Source organism: Vollenhovia emeryi, unplaced genomic scaffold, assembly GCF_000949405.1.
Source record: "Vollenhovia emeryi isolate VEMERY1.0 unplaced genomic scaffold, V.emery_V1.0 DF939281.1, whole genome shotgun sequence".
Taxonomy (NCBI): Eukaryota; Metazoa; Arthropoda; class Insecta; order Hymenoptera; family Formicidae; genus Vollenhovia; species Vollenhovia emeryi.
The window spans coordinates 62547-77210 of record NW_011967085.1 but is presented as its reverse complement, the minus strand read 5'-3'; the positions used below and the strand labels follow the sequence as shown (position 1 = coordinate 77210).

The 14664-nt window shown below is 42.8% G+C and overlaps 3 protein-coding genes across 6 annotated transcripts; 1 reads left to right on the top strand and 2 right to left on the bottom strand.

The window, feature by feature from the left end:
• Nucleotides 1-636: 636 nt before the first annotated feature.
• Nucleotides 637-5687, top strand: LOC105559315 (cullin-5). 3 transcript variants are annotated; one of them, XM_012007513.1, is made up of 12 exons: nucleotides 637-973; nucleotides 1273-1479; nucleotides 1564-1740; nucleotides 1808-1949; nucleotides 2031-2345; nucleotides 2462-2940; nucleotides 3030-3299; nucleotides 3406-3561; nucleotides 3657-3937; nucleotides 4109-4232; nucleotides 4320-4555; nucleotides 4660-5687. In XM_012007513.1, the coding sequence occupies exons 1-11, from the start codon at nucleotides 956-958 to the stop codon at nucleotides 4512-4514; spliced, it is 2364 nt and encodes a 787-aa protein (XP_011862903.1). In that variant the 5' UTR covers nucleotides 637-955; the 3' UTR covers nucleotides 4515-4555; nucleotides 4660-5687. The 3 variants fall into 3 exon arrangements, with proteins under 3 accessions (XP_011862903.1, XP_011862902.1, XP_011862904.1); XM_012007512.1 differs by having other exon boundaries at nucleotides 4320-5687; XM_012007514.1 differs by having other exon boundaries at nucleotides 638-973; nucleotides 3030-3293; nucleotides 4320-5687.
• Nucleotides 5688-5849: 162 nt separating this feature from the next.
• On the bottom strand, nucleotides 5850-9153 carry LOC105559314 (protein sarah). 2 transcript variants are annotated; one of them, XM_012007511.1, is made up of 5 exons: nucleotides 8799-9153; nucleotides 8024-8295; nucleotides 7756-7945; nucleotides 7493-7645; nucleotides 5850-7421 (listed from the first exon to the last, which is right to left on the bottom strand). In XM_012007511.1, exons 2-5 carry the CDS (start codon nucleotides 8276-8278, stop codon nucleotides 7297-7299), a joined length of 723 nt encoding a protein of 240 aa, XP_011862901.1. In that variant the 5' UTR covers nucleotides 8279-8295; nucleotides 8799-9153; the 3' UTR covers nucleotides 5850-7296. The 2 variants fall into 2 exon arrangements, with proteins under 2 accessions (XP_011862901.1, XP_011862900.1); XM_012007510.1 differs by lacking the exon at nucleotides 8799-9153 and adding an exon at nucleotides 8697-8775.
• Nucleotides 9154-9497: 344 nt separating this feature from the next.
• LOC105559313 (BRO1 domain-containing protein BROX-like) lies at nucleotides 9498-12861 on the bottom strand. Its single transcript, XM_012007509.1, has 7 exons — nucleotides 12614-12861; nucleotides 12096-12326; nucleotides 11902-11997; nucleotides 11580-11758; nucleotides 11329-11504; nucleotides 10980-11212; nucleotides 9498-10876 (listed from the first exon to the last, which is right to left on the bottom strand). Exons 1-7 carry the CDS (start codon nucleotides 12712-12714, stop codon nucleotides 10633-10635), a joined length of 1260 nt encoding a protein of 419 aa, XP_011862899.1. The 5' UTR covers nucleotides 12715-12861; the 3' UTR covers nucleotides 9498-10632.
• Nucleotides 12862-14664: the final 1803 nt, after the last annotated feature.

Below are 14664 nucleotides of genomic sequence, written 5' to 3'. Positions count from 1 at the left end.
GTTGGGGTGAGCGTTTTTGCGGTGGAAACACCAAACTGGGTCAGAATCGAGTTGGGGTTAGGTGTTTCCACCGCAAAAACGCTCACCCCAACCCGATTCTGACCCGACTCTAGCCCGACTCTGACCCTTGGTGGAAACGTAGTCAATCACAGTCGCACATTCTACTCAAGCCTCCGCTACAATGATTCTCGGTTCTGTCTACAATGGTCGTAGTCGTAAGAATAATCGACTGCGATTGGTCAATTCTTATCGAGCGACTACGACTACGACCATTGTAGACAACCGAGAATCATTGTAGCGGAGGCTTAAATCATCTATTGTAGACTAGGACTTGTACTTTCTATTTGTAAAATAATTAAATTGTATAAATTACATCTATTTTTACATACATATGTATATGTGTGTAAACATTTTTGATAACTTTTTAGAAACAACTTTTATACTCTTCAAACTCTTGATAGCGGGGTGCAACAGTGCCCCATTCCACTAACCCTAGGCACTCTACTGACGTCGTGTCGCCGCGCGTGCGCAGAGCAGCCCGGCTCGAATCGGAACACCGCGGCCCGTCCAATCGCGCGGGGCGACGCATAGGGAATTGCGACGGCACGTGCCCCGCGCGCGTGCGAGAGGGACTTTATCGCGCGGTCGCGCGCGGCGTACACGGGGAGTTCCGGCAGGAGAGACACACGCGAATACGTTGTTCTTCGGGTTCTTCCTCTCTCTCCGTGGAGACGACGCTCCGGGAGCTGTCACGAGGGGCGAGCGATCGCATGGTTCTGGCGCGATGCTGCCCACGCCACGCCGCGTCCCACGCTGATAATTGAATCCCGTCACCGGCTCCCGACGAATATTCGCCGTCGGCTGGCAGAGACTCCACGACGAAGACCGCCCGCTCGTGCGTGCTCATTGGCGCAGTCCTGTGAATCCTGGTGGACGTGCACGTTAAGAGTCTGTCATGACGACGTACATGAAGGTTAGTCGCGGCGCGAGCTGAGTTCCAGCGCGAGCGAGAGGGACCGCGGGGCTTGGCCCCCGGGGTCCCGTCCGGCCGAGGGTCAATGTTATCTCGCCGCCGATAACGGGCGCGTCCCGACCACGCGAAACAACCAGCGTCGATATTTCAATCTCTCCGATTCAAGAGTCTTCCCCCCCCCCCTCCCGTTGCGTCAACGGTCCACGTCGCGACGATTGTTCGAATTCGCGTGGCGCGTGTCCCCCGACATGTACCCCGGTCTTGTTTCCGTTGGTCTAACACGTGGTGTTGATATTCAGGACAAGACGCAATTCACGTTCGAGGACAAATGGCCGTACATGCGTCCGATTATTCTGAAGCTGCTCAAGCAGGAGCCAGTGACGCAGGGGGAATGGCAGGATTTGTTTTACTCCGTTCACGTATGCCTGTGGGACGACAAGGGGCCTCCCAAGTTGCACGAAGCTTTGCACGATGATATAATGGATTTTATAAAACAAGCTCAACAGGTAAGAGAAAAACCAAGGGCTTTGACATATCTTGTTTACGTTGTCTCGTCGAAGCGATCGAGTATACGTTGTGGCTTTGTGCAGAGAGTTTTAGCGCATCAAGAGGAACAGGCGTTGTTGAAAGCGTACATTGCTGAGTGGAGGAAATTTTTTACCCAATGTAATTATTTACCGACGCCGTTTAGGCAACTAGAAACGTATCTCGCAGGAAAAACTAGCACTGGGCAGAAGAAGAATCAGCCCGACGACATTGTTAGGAAGGTAAAGCTCGAGTGATGTGATCAATGCTGTGTAATTTTGCACAATCTGACTCCTGTCTGTTGCACAGCTAATGCTGGACAGTTGGAACCACAGTATATTTAATGAGATAAAGCAGAGACTCCAGGATGTGGCCATGAGATTAGTACAGGCTGAGAGAAACGGCGAGGCGTTCGATTCCCAGCTAGTTATCGGCGTCAGAGAATCCTATGGTAATAAATGAAGCGGCACAAGCCGAGTTTGCGTGTGGCAAAATATTGCTTCATTGATGGCTTAATGTCGTAACGTTTCAGTGAACCTGTGCTCAAATCCGATGGACAAGCTTCAGATATATAGGGAAAATTTCGAGGCGGCTTATATACAGGCCACCGAGGCGTTCTACTGGATGAAAGCGCAGGAGTATCTGTCTATGCAGGGGGTAGAAAATTATATGCGCTACGCCGACTTGAAGCTGAGGGAGGAGGAGGCGCGCGCTCAGAAATACTTGGAGCCGAATACCGCGAGTATGCAACGGTTAACGGACTGTTGCGTGAAGGTGTTGGTCGCGACCTTCAAGACGGCGATACTCGCCGAGTGTCCGCACATGATACAACATAATCAAACTGACAGTAAGTGATCGCCCGCCGCGTAATTTCGCAATAAAAATACTGTAACGGTACTCGGCTTGCGACGCGTTCGATTCTACGGTGTCGCTGCTGCGATTAACGAGAGCGAATGATTGTAGAACTTCGCCTCATGCTGAAACTAATGGACAGAGTGCCCGACGGCGTGATTCCTATGCTGAGAAACTTGGAAGAACATATCGCGAGCGCGGGTCTAGCGGATATGATGGCAGCTGTAGACGTTATCACTCAAGATTCCGAGAAATACGTGGAAAGACTGTTAGATCTTTTCCATAGATTTTCCACGCTCGTTAAAGAGGCGTTCGATGATGATCCGCGGTTTCTTACAGCACGAGATAAAGCTTATAAGCTCGTTGTGAACGACGCCACGGTATTTAAATTAGAATTGCCTACACGGCAGGGCTCTGGAATCGGTGGCGCGTCCGTTCTAAATAATAGACCTATTACTAATAATTCGAACGGACTAGCCGAGTCAAAGTGTCCGGAGCTCTTAGCAAATTTCTGTGATATGCTTCTTAGAAAAACACCACTCAGTAAGAAACTAACTACTGACGAAATCGAGAGTAAACTGAAGGATGTGGTCAGTATAAGCGACGAGATCGTTACATTCATACTTGAATTAGAGATCTAATCCTCTCTGACCAAATTCTGTATCGCATTTTATTTTAGCTGTTGGTGCTAAAGTACGTTCAAAATAAGGACGTATTTATGCGTTATCATAAGGCGCATTTAACTAGACGGCTAATATTAGATACGACAACGGATTCGGAGAAGGAGGAAAATATGGTGGACATGCTTCGCGAAGTCGGTATGCCCGCGGACTTTGTTAATAAATTAGCTCGTATGTTCCAAGATATTAAAGTGTCTCAGGACTTGAATCAACAATTTAAAGAACAATGCCGAGCTGCTATTGCGGATAGCATAAATATTAAGGTAACTGTACGTTTCTCTGCAACTTTATAAGTCGCTTTGTTTACGATTAGTATGAAACAATGGAAAAATACGTAAAAGATGGACATTTCAAAGTTTGCAATATTTCCGGCAGATTCTCAATGCGGGTGCATGGGCCAGGGGTAGCGAACGCGTCACCGTGAGTTTGCCGCTTCAGTTGGAAGATTATATTCCGGAGGTCGAGGAATTTTATAAGAAAAAGCATAGCGGGAGGAAGTTGCAGTGGCATCATCACATGTCGAACGGCACGGTACTTAATATATTAACAAAGTTCTATCCACGCTTGTGCAACACTCAAAGCGTGTTAATTCCAACTCTGCACATGTCACGACGTGGACGTTTCAGATAACATTTGCAAATAAAGTGGGACGCTTCGATATAGACGTAACGACCTTCCAAATGGCGGTGTTGTTCGCCTGGAATCAACGACCCAACGAAAAGATATCCTACGAGAATCTCCGGTTGGCCACCGAGCTTCCGGATCCCGAGCTGAGACGGACTCTGTGGTCTTTGTGTGCCTTCCCGAAGTTAAAACGGCAACTTCTTTTGGTGGAACCACATGCCACTACCCCGAAAGACTTTGCGAACGACACAAGATTTTGGGTTAATCAAGAATTTGCGATTGTGTTAGTATTTAATTAACAAACAATGTCGCACAGCGGATAGTACATAATCATTTGTCTTGACGATTGTCTCGTATGTATTTCTGGATTTGGTGTTCACGTGTGGACAGTAACGTGCCGTTTGTTCGGAATGTAATAGTAAGTAAATTACTGATTGCGATGTTTCTATTTTAGAAAAAATGGCAAGATGCAAAAGCGGGGAAAAATTAATTTGATAGGGCGTCTTCAATTATCAACGGAACGTAGCAGAGAAGAGGATAATCAATCTATCGTGCAACTCAGAATATTACGGGTTCAGGTACGGTATAAACTTTTACATGGAAAAATATCGATCGACATTTTAATTACTGACTATGAATAATTCACATCTTTTGTGCGACTATAGGAAGCTATCATCAAAATCTTAAAGATGCGCAAGAAGATCACTAACGCGCAACTACAGACCGAACTAGTGGATATATTAAAAAATATGTTTTTACCGAGCAAAAAGATGATAAAGGAACAGATCGAATGGCTCATCGAACACAAATATATTCGGAGACACGACGATGATATTAATACGTTTGTGTACATGGCATAACACGGGATTATATATACATGCGAGATTGTTCGAGCTCTGTGGTTAATATTATATTTTTATAAAAAAAAGAAGGATTTAGTTTTCTGATGAGGATACGTTCGAGTCCGTCGCATTGCGCGATTATGTTTTACCTCTTTTCTTACAGTGCAGCGAAAAGAAAGAGCCGACGATGTACTGTTGCATTCAGTCTTGAGATAAGAAGTCTATAGGAAAAGTTGCAATCATCTCCACTCGACAGTTTCTGATTATTGAACATTAATAAAGTGAAATGTATAGCAAAACTGGAGAAAGTGTCGCAATAATAATAAGAGAGATGTACAATATCGTACCACGATAAAACTAGCATTTACCGTTTATTTTGGCATTGATCTATATTAATCTAATTAAAGAAGAGAAAGTCGAATATTAAAATGAGAATAATATGTATATACATCGATGGCATTATCGCTATTTTAATCGTTTGTACTTGCTAAAAAAATATTCCCGAAATGTTTTTATATATATTTTTGTTCTCGAGTCCGTACTTCAACTAAATTTATGAAAAGCCTCCATTGTACATTATCGACATGCAGCAACAATTTGGCACTAAAAGCGATAGATCCTTGCACAAATCTGAACGATAGTGCACGTATATATGTATGTTGCATTAAATTCAATCGTAAACAATAAAATTCGCATATACTTGAATAAAATATTATATATATGTATACTATATAATGTTTTACATACGGATTTACTCGTCACTAATTAGATGTGAATTACTGGAGAACATTCGTTCGGACATTCTCTACACGGTGTAACACACTCTTGATTTAACCCTAGAATTTATAATCAAATTTGCGGACGGCGTTCGAAGGATGTTTATAATTTTCATTCTCAGAATACATATTAAAAAGCCCGACGGATAACGTCGACGAATGGCCTACAATACTTCAATGCGTGTAAGCATATATACCTCGCAACACCAAACTTGATTTTAACGGTGATAGAAATGCGTGCGTCTTTGTACGATGATTTTTTCTACATCTGGAACAGCCACGATGATACGAAATCGTCGGAATAAGTCAGAAAAAGTAGTTATTTAAGCAAATAATAACGACGGTTATGTGTATAAAGCTTTTATATAACTTCAAGTGAAAGACGAGTGTAATGGTATAAAATCTCAATGATGAATTAAACGACAGAGTATTTCATAACTGTGTACAATACGTCCTTATCGAAACGATTTTCATTTTACCTACTGCTATTATTATTATGCAATAAATTTCACGCGGCAACAAGTAGCACTTACGTTAGGCTACGTATATATATTGTATATAATATAGTATCTCAGAATTTTAACGTAAAATAATTTATATTTATATTTTCTCTCTTTGATACAAATCATTTGTACATTATTTTCTCTGGTGTAATAATTATTCGTATTATTTAGGATGTACGGAATTGTTGTAAAGAAAACTAAATGACAAAACGGTTTCACATCATTTCATCGCCGGGACAATGTAAACGGTAACCACACTATACAAAAGTAAGTTCTGCTATAAAGTATTTATAAATATTCAACAATTGTTTGTAGGTCACAGATCTTGCAGGAAATATATATATATATATACGTTTCACGTACAGAACATTATATACATATACACAATCACCACACTGCCTCGGCATAAATCAGTAACGCTGATATGATCACGTCTCGATATCTCTCTAGCTTATTCTTCTCTTTTCGCTAACTTAATCCTCTTAAAGACCAGAGTGATAACAATAAGTTTTCGTAAACTTCATTAACAAGAGACCATAGAGATATTAGCTTTAGGATAGCATTTAACGTTCATAGCTAATGCGAACTAGCTTTCTACGGAAAACACAGAACGAAGAGCCACACGATAGTTTTCGAGTAATATACATTCGTATACGCACACGTATCACATACATATTAATGCCATATATTTCCGTAGATTTTCTTCTCGCATGCACGCAAAACACAGGACGAGAAATTCAATAGAGATAATTTTGAAAGCGTTTCTCCCTCTCTTTCGAAACGGAAAGAGAGAGATCCACGAGAACAAATAAACAACGAAAGAAAGCTGTTAAAGTCGAACGTTTTTGATTCGATCGATTATTCTAACATTAGTATCATTTGTGGATTTACAACAAGATTGTTATTACGTGCTGTTTAAGAATACAATTAACACACTGACAATGAGAGGTAGAATTGCAAGATCTCTGAATACATCCCTAACGATTTTTGTCGCCGACGCATTAATCGTTGGCTTAATCAGATCGGACGTAATGTCTCTCACGATATGCAATCATTGACACTGAGTGAAACGTAGAAACGATATAGGCCAAATTTATTTAATTCCTCGAATCCCCACCGTGTATAGTTTGAGAAACAGAGCGCAAGCGTACCGTTGATGAATTCTCAATGGATAAACACAAACGAATTTTATATCCTCATCGATATATAACAACGGATATTTATAGGTCGTTAGTATTTATAGATCACTGCTACTCGCGGGAAGTTTGCTAAATACCAGACGCCGCAATCGTTGTCTGCGCCGTATCGAGCTACAATTGTTTTTTCACAACGCGTTACTTTCGCCAATTAAATACCAACCGCGCGCGCGCAATCAATTTTCGAATTACAATCCCCGATTTAACGCTAGTTTAAAGTCACTCGCTAGAGCGCCCTCGCGCCAATTCGTATCTGGCGCTTTAACGGGACATTAAAAACGTATCGTGTGAGAAATCCGAGACGCGGATAAAGGGCGGTAATTAATTAGTGTTCCGGACACCGCGTGTGTTGGATGCGGGCCGTACTCTTCGTCGGATTCGCGTTCTCGCACACGTGCACGACTATGCCTGGCTGCCCCGACCCTCCTGGATGTATCTCGTGTGTGCCGCCTGCAATGTTAATTGTTGGCGTAAAGCGCAAAATTGGGCGCAGGTTGAAAATTATAAGGATCAATAGTAACCTGCGGATAAATTGGCTATGGCGGCTATCAGGTCGTAATTAACGAGTGGCTCTCCTTCCTCACGTGGCTGCCAACCGACCGGCGGAGAAGCGGGAGGAGATATGAGGAACTGTTTGGTAAGCGCAGGTGGGTGAAGATGCTGATCTTCCATGTCTGCAAGTTAAAATTGATTCGCACATTAAAGCCCGCTCTTTATCGCCAACTTTCAGTAATTTCATAAGCCCGACGGCATTTAATTCTAGAATCCCACGACGATTACGCACCTATAGGCGTCACCGGTTGTGCAAAGTAACAATTGATATCAGTTTCCCCGAAGTGCGACTGATGCAGCTGTATCCTCGCGTTCGCCGCGGCACTGGGGGAATTGTAGTTTACCCTCATTCTTCTGAAGGATCTGAAGTATTGAAACGTAGCGTCCTCTCCGAACTGTTTGAAAAGATTCTCCATGGCCGACTGTAAGACGCGAGACATCGCACAATGTAACCAGGGATTTCTCCGTTATTGCGGTATCTCGTGCTGAATATTTATTACCTTCAGGTCGTCGCACTTGAAAACCCGAGGATCTACGTTCGTAACGATTACGGAGGTTGGCAGATCCTCGTCGTGGACCAGCTCGTCGATCGATCTCATATTTGCGTCGTCCCTCTCCCTCTTGAATTTGAGCTCCAGCTGTTCGTAGTTTGGATGTAGGTTCGGTAAGCCATCCACTTCGTTAATTATCATGTTCTCAATGTTTTCCAGCTCCTCCTCCTCCACCGCGTCTCTACTGCTGCGCTGCTTCTCCATTTTTATCCTCTGCTCTGCTTGGGGACAGACAGGAATTGCCGAGTGTTGAGGAAAACATTAATCGAGACCTCCGGAAGATTAAGAGCATTTAAGGACTTGGAATTACCCAGCACTGCTAACGTGTACGGGATCGAACGGAACGGAGGAAAATTATATTCGACATTCATTTTACGTAAGCGCACCGAATGTTTCCTTGTATAAAGTAGATTTACACGCGGGAATCAATAGAACGGAAGCTACGAGACGACAGATATCTCTAACAAACCCGGGCAAGTCTCCAAGATAACTCGGCGTGTAATTTATGTTCCTCATCGAGCCGCACGTTTTGGCATTTACACATTAACAACAAGCGAAATGACCAGCGTTTTATCGGCCACGCGAGCGTTCGCTGCCGCCGAGGCGCCAAGTATATACATACGACCCGATGTTGTCATTGAAGGTTGTCCCGCCGCGATTCGGAGTGCTCGGGCATCGGGGCGAACCGACGGCGACGACGACGACGCCAGGCGGTCCCGCTTACCTCTCGACTCACGGCGACTCGAGGAAGGGACCGCGCGCCGACCTGGACGTTCTCGAGCCGCTGCTTCGTCACGGGCGTATTTACGTTTCACGCGTCAGCTCAAGGGTCTACTCCAGCTCGGTGGACCTGGTCGGGCCGCGTCGCCCCGACAACGGCATCCTCAGTCGGACCGCGTGCTCGTCGCCACTGCCACCGTTGTGTCTCTCCTCGCCGACGGCGTTCGCTATTTCATCACCGCGACGGAGCCACGCGTCATCGTCAACTTCAGGGCAGCAGGAGCAGCGGACGACTCGCGCGTCCCGTCCGTGTCGCGAGATCCGATCGAATGCCCATGGTCGGCCGCGGGGTCAGGTTAGGCGCGCGCGGCCGCGAACGGGATTATCGCGGGCCAATTGGATAACGTCGCTTCGACCGGCGACATCGGACGCGCCAGCCGATTGGTCGTCGCGCGGCAAGTCACCGGGGACTCCCGGAGCGGCCCGACAAACTCCCCAGCCGCCGGCCAATCGGAACGCCCGATGGCTCCACGAGAGCCGCGCGGCGACGCTCTGACATTTTAAATTCGAATTATTGTTATCGGGGCAGCGTAGGTGCAAAGGTTCCGTTTTGTTCATTGATTTTTGCAGAATTTATGCGCGTTTAGCTTCAACGCGTAATTACTGTTACGTGAGAGACGCGTTTGAATGTAAAATGCGACTCTTGCGACGTAATACTCGTTTATTATCTATGTTACATAGATAAGATATTGCTACATTAATCTCGGTAATATATTGCACACAAAAGTTACCTTCTTAAATTATTTAACAGCTAACGAAAACTTTTATCGTGTGTATACATAAGTGATTTTCGAAAGCCAATAGCGGGCGCGGCGGCCCACAAGTTCTCAATCTCGATAGTTAACACACTGGTCATGTATACATATACATATATAAATGCTTTGCATATCACAAATTATAATTATTAACAAAGATAATTGCTATAATTCAGCAATAACTAATGCTTGGCATTAGTTTAACATTTGCTTCTTTCTCTTGAGACATTTTCATACATATATTATATATTTTTGCAATCTGAATTGAACGTCGAGTTTAAACCTATAGCTTATAAAAAATATGTAGAAAAAGATTGCATACGTCTCTTTGTTACAATACGCGCATTGCATGCACATGCGAGGATCTCCCTCGCGTTACCGAGTAAAAAAATTTAGTTTCGTTAAAACATTTGACTAGGTCGAACAAAGCGATTAAAGTAATGCCTGCGACATTGATAAAATTCCCTTCTTTGAGCAAGGAATTGTATGTATCTACAATGATAGCCGTATTGATTGCGTACGATAGAAGCAAATTACATACGAATCGCTTCGCATGTGTCATTTCGTATTGATGGTTACGCAAACGTCCGCTAAAAGAGTTTTAGACATGTGCAAAACGAAACAGACGTGCAAAGACAGGGGCAGGAACGCCTGGACATTTCTATAATGTATTCTATACTTAGAGAAACGTCCAGGCATTTCTGCCCGTCCGTTTACGCCGGCAAGTCATAGTTTTGCTTTTGTAGTCGGTTGCCTATCCGTTGCGCGGCGCGACATTTAATACTTTGATACAATGAAATGCATCTGCACAATAATAGACAATTTCTCTTCTTATCTAATAATTAATACTTAACGTTTCACACAACGGGATTTGTACTCGTGCGCATATGGTACGCGCACATACGCCACGCTCAGTCGAATGCCGTCCGCACATGTCTCTCGCAATTAAAATTAATATCACCGGTGACGAAAAGACAGAAAAGCATTTACAAACGGCCTATATCGTTGCACGTGGAGAGAGCCTTATTGTAGCGTGCAACCGCTTGCGTTTTTCGGCTCCTTGTTGCTCTGATGAACCGCCTCTTCCTTAACCGGCGGCAAATTTTGCTCCTTCCCGGCTTTCGCCGCCGGCACTCCGGTTATACTATACGTACCCAGATTCCAGATGGGATTGAGTGCCGGCATTTGGAAGTCGATCGGGCTGACCAAGCCGTAAGTGGCCTTGGTATCCAAGAGTGGAACTTCACCCGGTACTGTATGATGATATCTATAATATTTGAATTCGGATTAATGCGCTGTTTAAACGGCACACATACTTTAAAGTAACGTGTCACATTAAAATAATAAAAAAATCCAAACAAGACAGTTACATCAAACCGTTTTCCCGATTACACTTGTCGAGCGTGAGCTTCACTATGGGCGCCAAGCGTTTAAACACGGCGTGTTGATCCGGCTTGACGCGCGGCGCAGGCCCGCTCGTTTTCCCGTACTCTTGACAGAGCGCTTTCGCCTTCTGCAAACACATATCGCTTTCCTGCATCGCTCGTATCGCCTCGCCGCATTTGTCCATTGCCAGCAGGTTTTCACCGCAATAATTGTAGGCCTGGAGAAATTGGGGCGCGAGTAAGATTACAAAGTGCAAAAATGCGAGCGAGAAATAAGAAGAAAATTCTCAATTTGTAGCCGAGCGATCGCTGGATCTTTACAAATTTGACTCACATAAGATTGATAAAACGCTGCTTTCAGTTCCAGATATTTCGTCCACTGAGCCGATATCTCTGGCTTGAATGGACGAAGAGTATTGGCAGCGTCCAGGAACAACTTGCTAGTCTCGTTGGCTAAAGCTGTTATCAAGCTGGAGTTATGTTTCAGCTCTACCGCTCTAGCTACGGTCACTATTAAAAGAATGATAAAGGGACTACGTAAGCGCGATTAAACTCGACAGAATCACGTTCTCGCATGGGTACAACCTTCTTGTGCCTCCGCTGTGCACTGATTAACGTATGCGTTTAGTACACGAGGGTCTAAATCACTTCCCAGAGGCGGTGGATTGGCCAGCTGTGGCAAAAACTCGGTCTGCACAAAAGTAAAGATTCCGGCGGCTCGTCTTAGCATGCTGTGCACTTCTTTAGCTTCGTTCATCGTTATGCTATAATTATGACACATGTACCATAATTAGTAAATTAATGAATTATAATTTTGAGAGAGAAAGAGAGCATTCTTCTCCACATTTTTATATAATGACGTTCATTGAGGATTAATTAAAAGTGTTTTTCTTTAATTCACACTTACTCATCTTTCGCAGCAATCATCGCCGCATGCTTCATGAACCAAAGGCCTACGTTGACGCTCATGTTTGCAGCCTCGTAAACAGAATCGGCGCTGGAACTTAAATAGAAAGTTTTTAATAAGAGACCGCCCTGAAATCGTTCAGGGGTCGTCCTAGAATTGCCACTCGTGTAAACGTTCTTTTTACAATTAATTACAATGTGCCGCTGCCGAGTAACGTGTGTGTCCACTTGAATACGAGAACATTTCTGAGCTTGCTGGGATTAGGTCTGCCGACATGCTGCGCTTCTTCCTCGGACGGCTTGACTTCCCACAAAAATCCGTACAGCAAACTCAGGTAACTGAGAAACGCAGGCTCTATCGTGTCGCTGGTGTTGTTCGCATTTCTGATCAGATCCAGAAGTCTCGCTCGTGACAGCTTCAAGTCACTGAAAACACGAGTGTCTCTTAACGAAGAGGAAACTTTATTTATTTATTTTTTTCTAAAGGAAAAGGAGAATCTTGGGTATAAGAAAGTGGCGCGAGGGAGACTGACGTTCCATTACTAGCAAAGTTAATGCATTATAATATAAATGTTGATGTAAATTTTAACAACTATGGACTCGTATTGCAGTTATCAGATAGCGCAGTCCTCGATAACTAACAGAAAAATCGTCGCCAACAAGTGGCGACCGTGAAATGCGCAGTAGGCGATTTACATTGGAAATTTCTTAACCTGCAAAGCTTCCTGGTGGCGTCCGTAGAATTGGCGACCTTCATGTCGAATTTCTGACTCGACGTCGCTTTCAGCACGTTGCGGTGAAACCAGTGCGCCATTGCGTCGCCTGCGTCTCGCGGGGATTCACGTTCGACGTACGGCTGTTCACTCTGCCCGGTCTCGCTTGTCGCTTTTGACAGATAAGGTAAAAACGGTAGTAGCGTCACGATCGCCGCGTTCAACGGAAGAGCTACTCCACTTTCCACGGGACGCGTCACGTGCCCACGCGTAGTAGTAATTGATAGCTCGTAAACGAACGCAAGAGAGAGAGAGAGCAATAATCAATAATTAAAGTGGCTGAGATTGCAATGTATTTGCGTATATAACTGCAGTTATAATAGCACATTTATTACGGTAATAGTAGAATTATTAATAATGTATATATTTTGTAATTTACAAACTATAGTATAACGAAACGTAGAGAGCATGTCTTGTCAGCATACATGCTTCTCCGCATCTTTTCCTCCCAATTTTTCAGGGATTTCAAGTTTAAAAGGATCCTAAAGTTATCTGTTTTATCGACACATTCGAATTATATTTATTGTTACGTCTGGGTAATATAAATTATCGACCGAGACTTCGTATAACTGGACAAATCAATGTAATTATTAAATCTTGTAAATTCAAATCCTTCCCTAGTTTTCAGTCACCCTGCGTAACCTGCGATCACCGGGTTTACTGGGGATTAGGGGGTTAGTGATCCGTCGTCTAAACCAGATACAGTAATTGCATAAGTATTCACTCACCAAAATTAAGTATGGTCTTATTCTCTGTATAATATACATATATGTATATATATTTTTTATTGCGAAATACTTTCCGCTCCTCCCTACGGGAGAGAAATCGTCTCTCCTGTTTTTCTTACAGTAAGTTAGAATCTAGTGAATTAATAATACTTTGAAATTCGATAAGGTCGGCGCACGTCTTGAAGGTAAAAAAGTAGAAGAGTAACTGCGCTTGGCGACGAAGACGAAGTGGTCTTGTTCGGTATGGCGGGGGTGTTAGGGGAAATCTCGTCTCTTTGTCCCTTGGGGTGACGATCGTGGTCATCCTCTATTGTTTATTGAAGATTAGCGAGTTGGTAGAGATAAATTATAGCCGCCGGTGCTGTTCGAGTGGAGCTTCCTTCATCAGTCTTAGCTTATAATGCCTTCTCATAAAATATTACAATTGTGCCCTTTTACATTTAGCGGTACATATTTAAATGTTAACTTGCGTTTTAATTTAAGCAATAATTTGTTACAATCAGGGTTGGGCAGATACTTCAAAACAAGATATTTAAATACAAGATATAAGATACTTTTTTGACATGTATTTAAGCATGTATTTAAATACTATTTAATGTATTTAAATACTATTTAAATACTATAGTTCTTACGCATATTTAAATAGTATCTGTATTTAAATACATTTATAAATACTTTAAGATACAACTATTCTTTTTGCATTCATTTTTTAAATAATAGCAGATTTTTTTGTAATATTAAGTATATAGTCTGAAAGTAGAATCGTACGAAAATGGGATCAGAAGTAAGTTGAAAGCTGCACTTTGAAAGATAAATTTATTTATTTGCACTCATAAATTTTATAAAAATAATAGCATATACAATAGGGTGGAGCATTCAAAAAAATTTTTTAATTTTACAACGCCCGTAGGTGGAAGCGATGCGAATTTGTTTAAAAATAAAAATTTGAAAAGTTTTTATTTTTATTTTGACTCGATCGGAGCTCATCTTCTGCCTCCAACTTTAGTTTGAAAATTTGATTATATTATAGGAGTAAAATCATAAAAATTAAAAAGACGCAATTAAAAATTTCAAGAAATTTTTAATTCTATTTTCATCAACAGTTTAAAGTGTTATATTCTAGTATATTAAAAAATTAAACCAATTGAAATATACATATGTATAAGAGCAAGTCATTTTGTGTTTACGTGGACGTACACACAAAATGACCTGCTCTTATACATATATTTCAATTGGTTTAATTTTTTAATATACTAGAATATA

Bases quoted from the DNA above. Each gene is read 5' to 3' on its own strand.
- LOC105559315 (XM_012007513.1), top strand. The intron at 1,480-1,563 runs GTAAGAGAAAAA...GGCTTTGTGCAG, and splicing joins TTATAAAACAAGCTCAACAG to AGAGTTTTAGCGCATCAAGA. The intron at 4,233-4,319 runs GTACGGTATAAA...GTGCGACTATAG, and splicing joins TCAGAATATTACGGGTTCAG to GAAGCTATCATCAAAATCTT.
- LOC105559314 (XM_012007510.1), bottom strand. The intron at 7,946-8,023 runs GTAATAAATATT...CGCGTCTTACAG, and splicing joins TCAAGTGCGACGACCTGAAG to TCGGCCATGGAGAATCTTTT. The intron at 7,646-7,755 runs GTGCGTAATCGT...TTTAACTTGCAG, and splicing joins ACAACCGGTGACGCCTATAG to ACATGGAAGATCAGCATCTT.
- LOC105559313 (XM_012007509.1), bottom strand. From the start codon at position 12,714: ATGGCGCACTGGTTTCACCGCAACGTGCTGAAAGCGACGTCGAGTCAG. The intron at 12,327-12,613 runs GTTAAGAAATTT...TCGTGTTTTCAG, and splicing joins GCCACCAGGAAGCTTTGCAG to TGACTTGAAGCTGTCACGAG. The intron at 11,998-12,095 runs GTAATTAATTGT...TTTCTATTTAAG, and splicing joins TTACTCGGCAGCGGCACATT to TTCCAGCGCCGATTCTGTTT.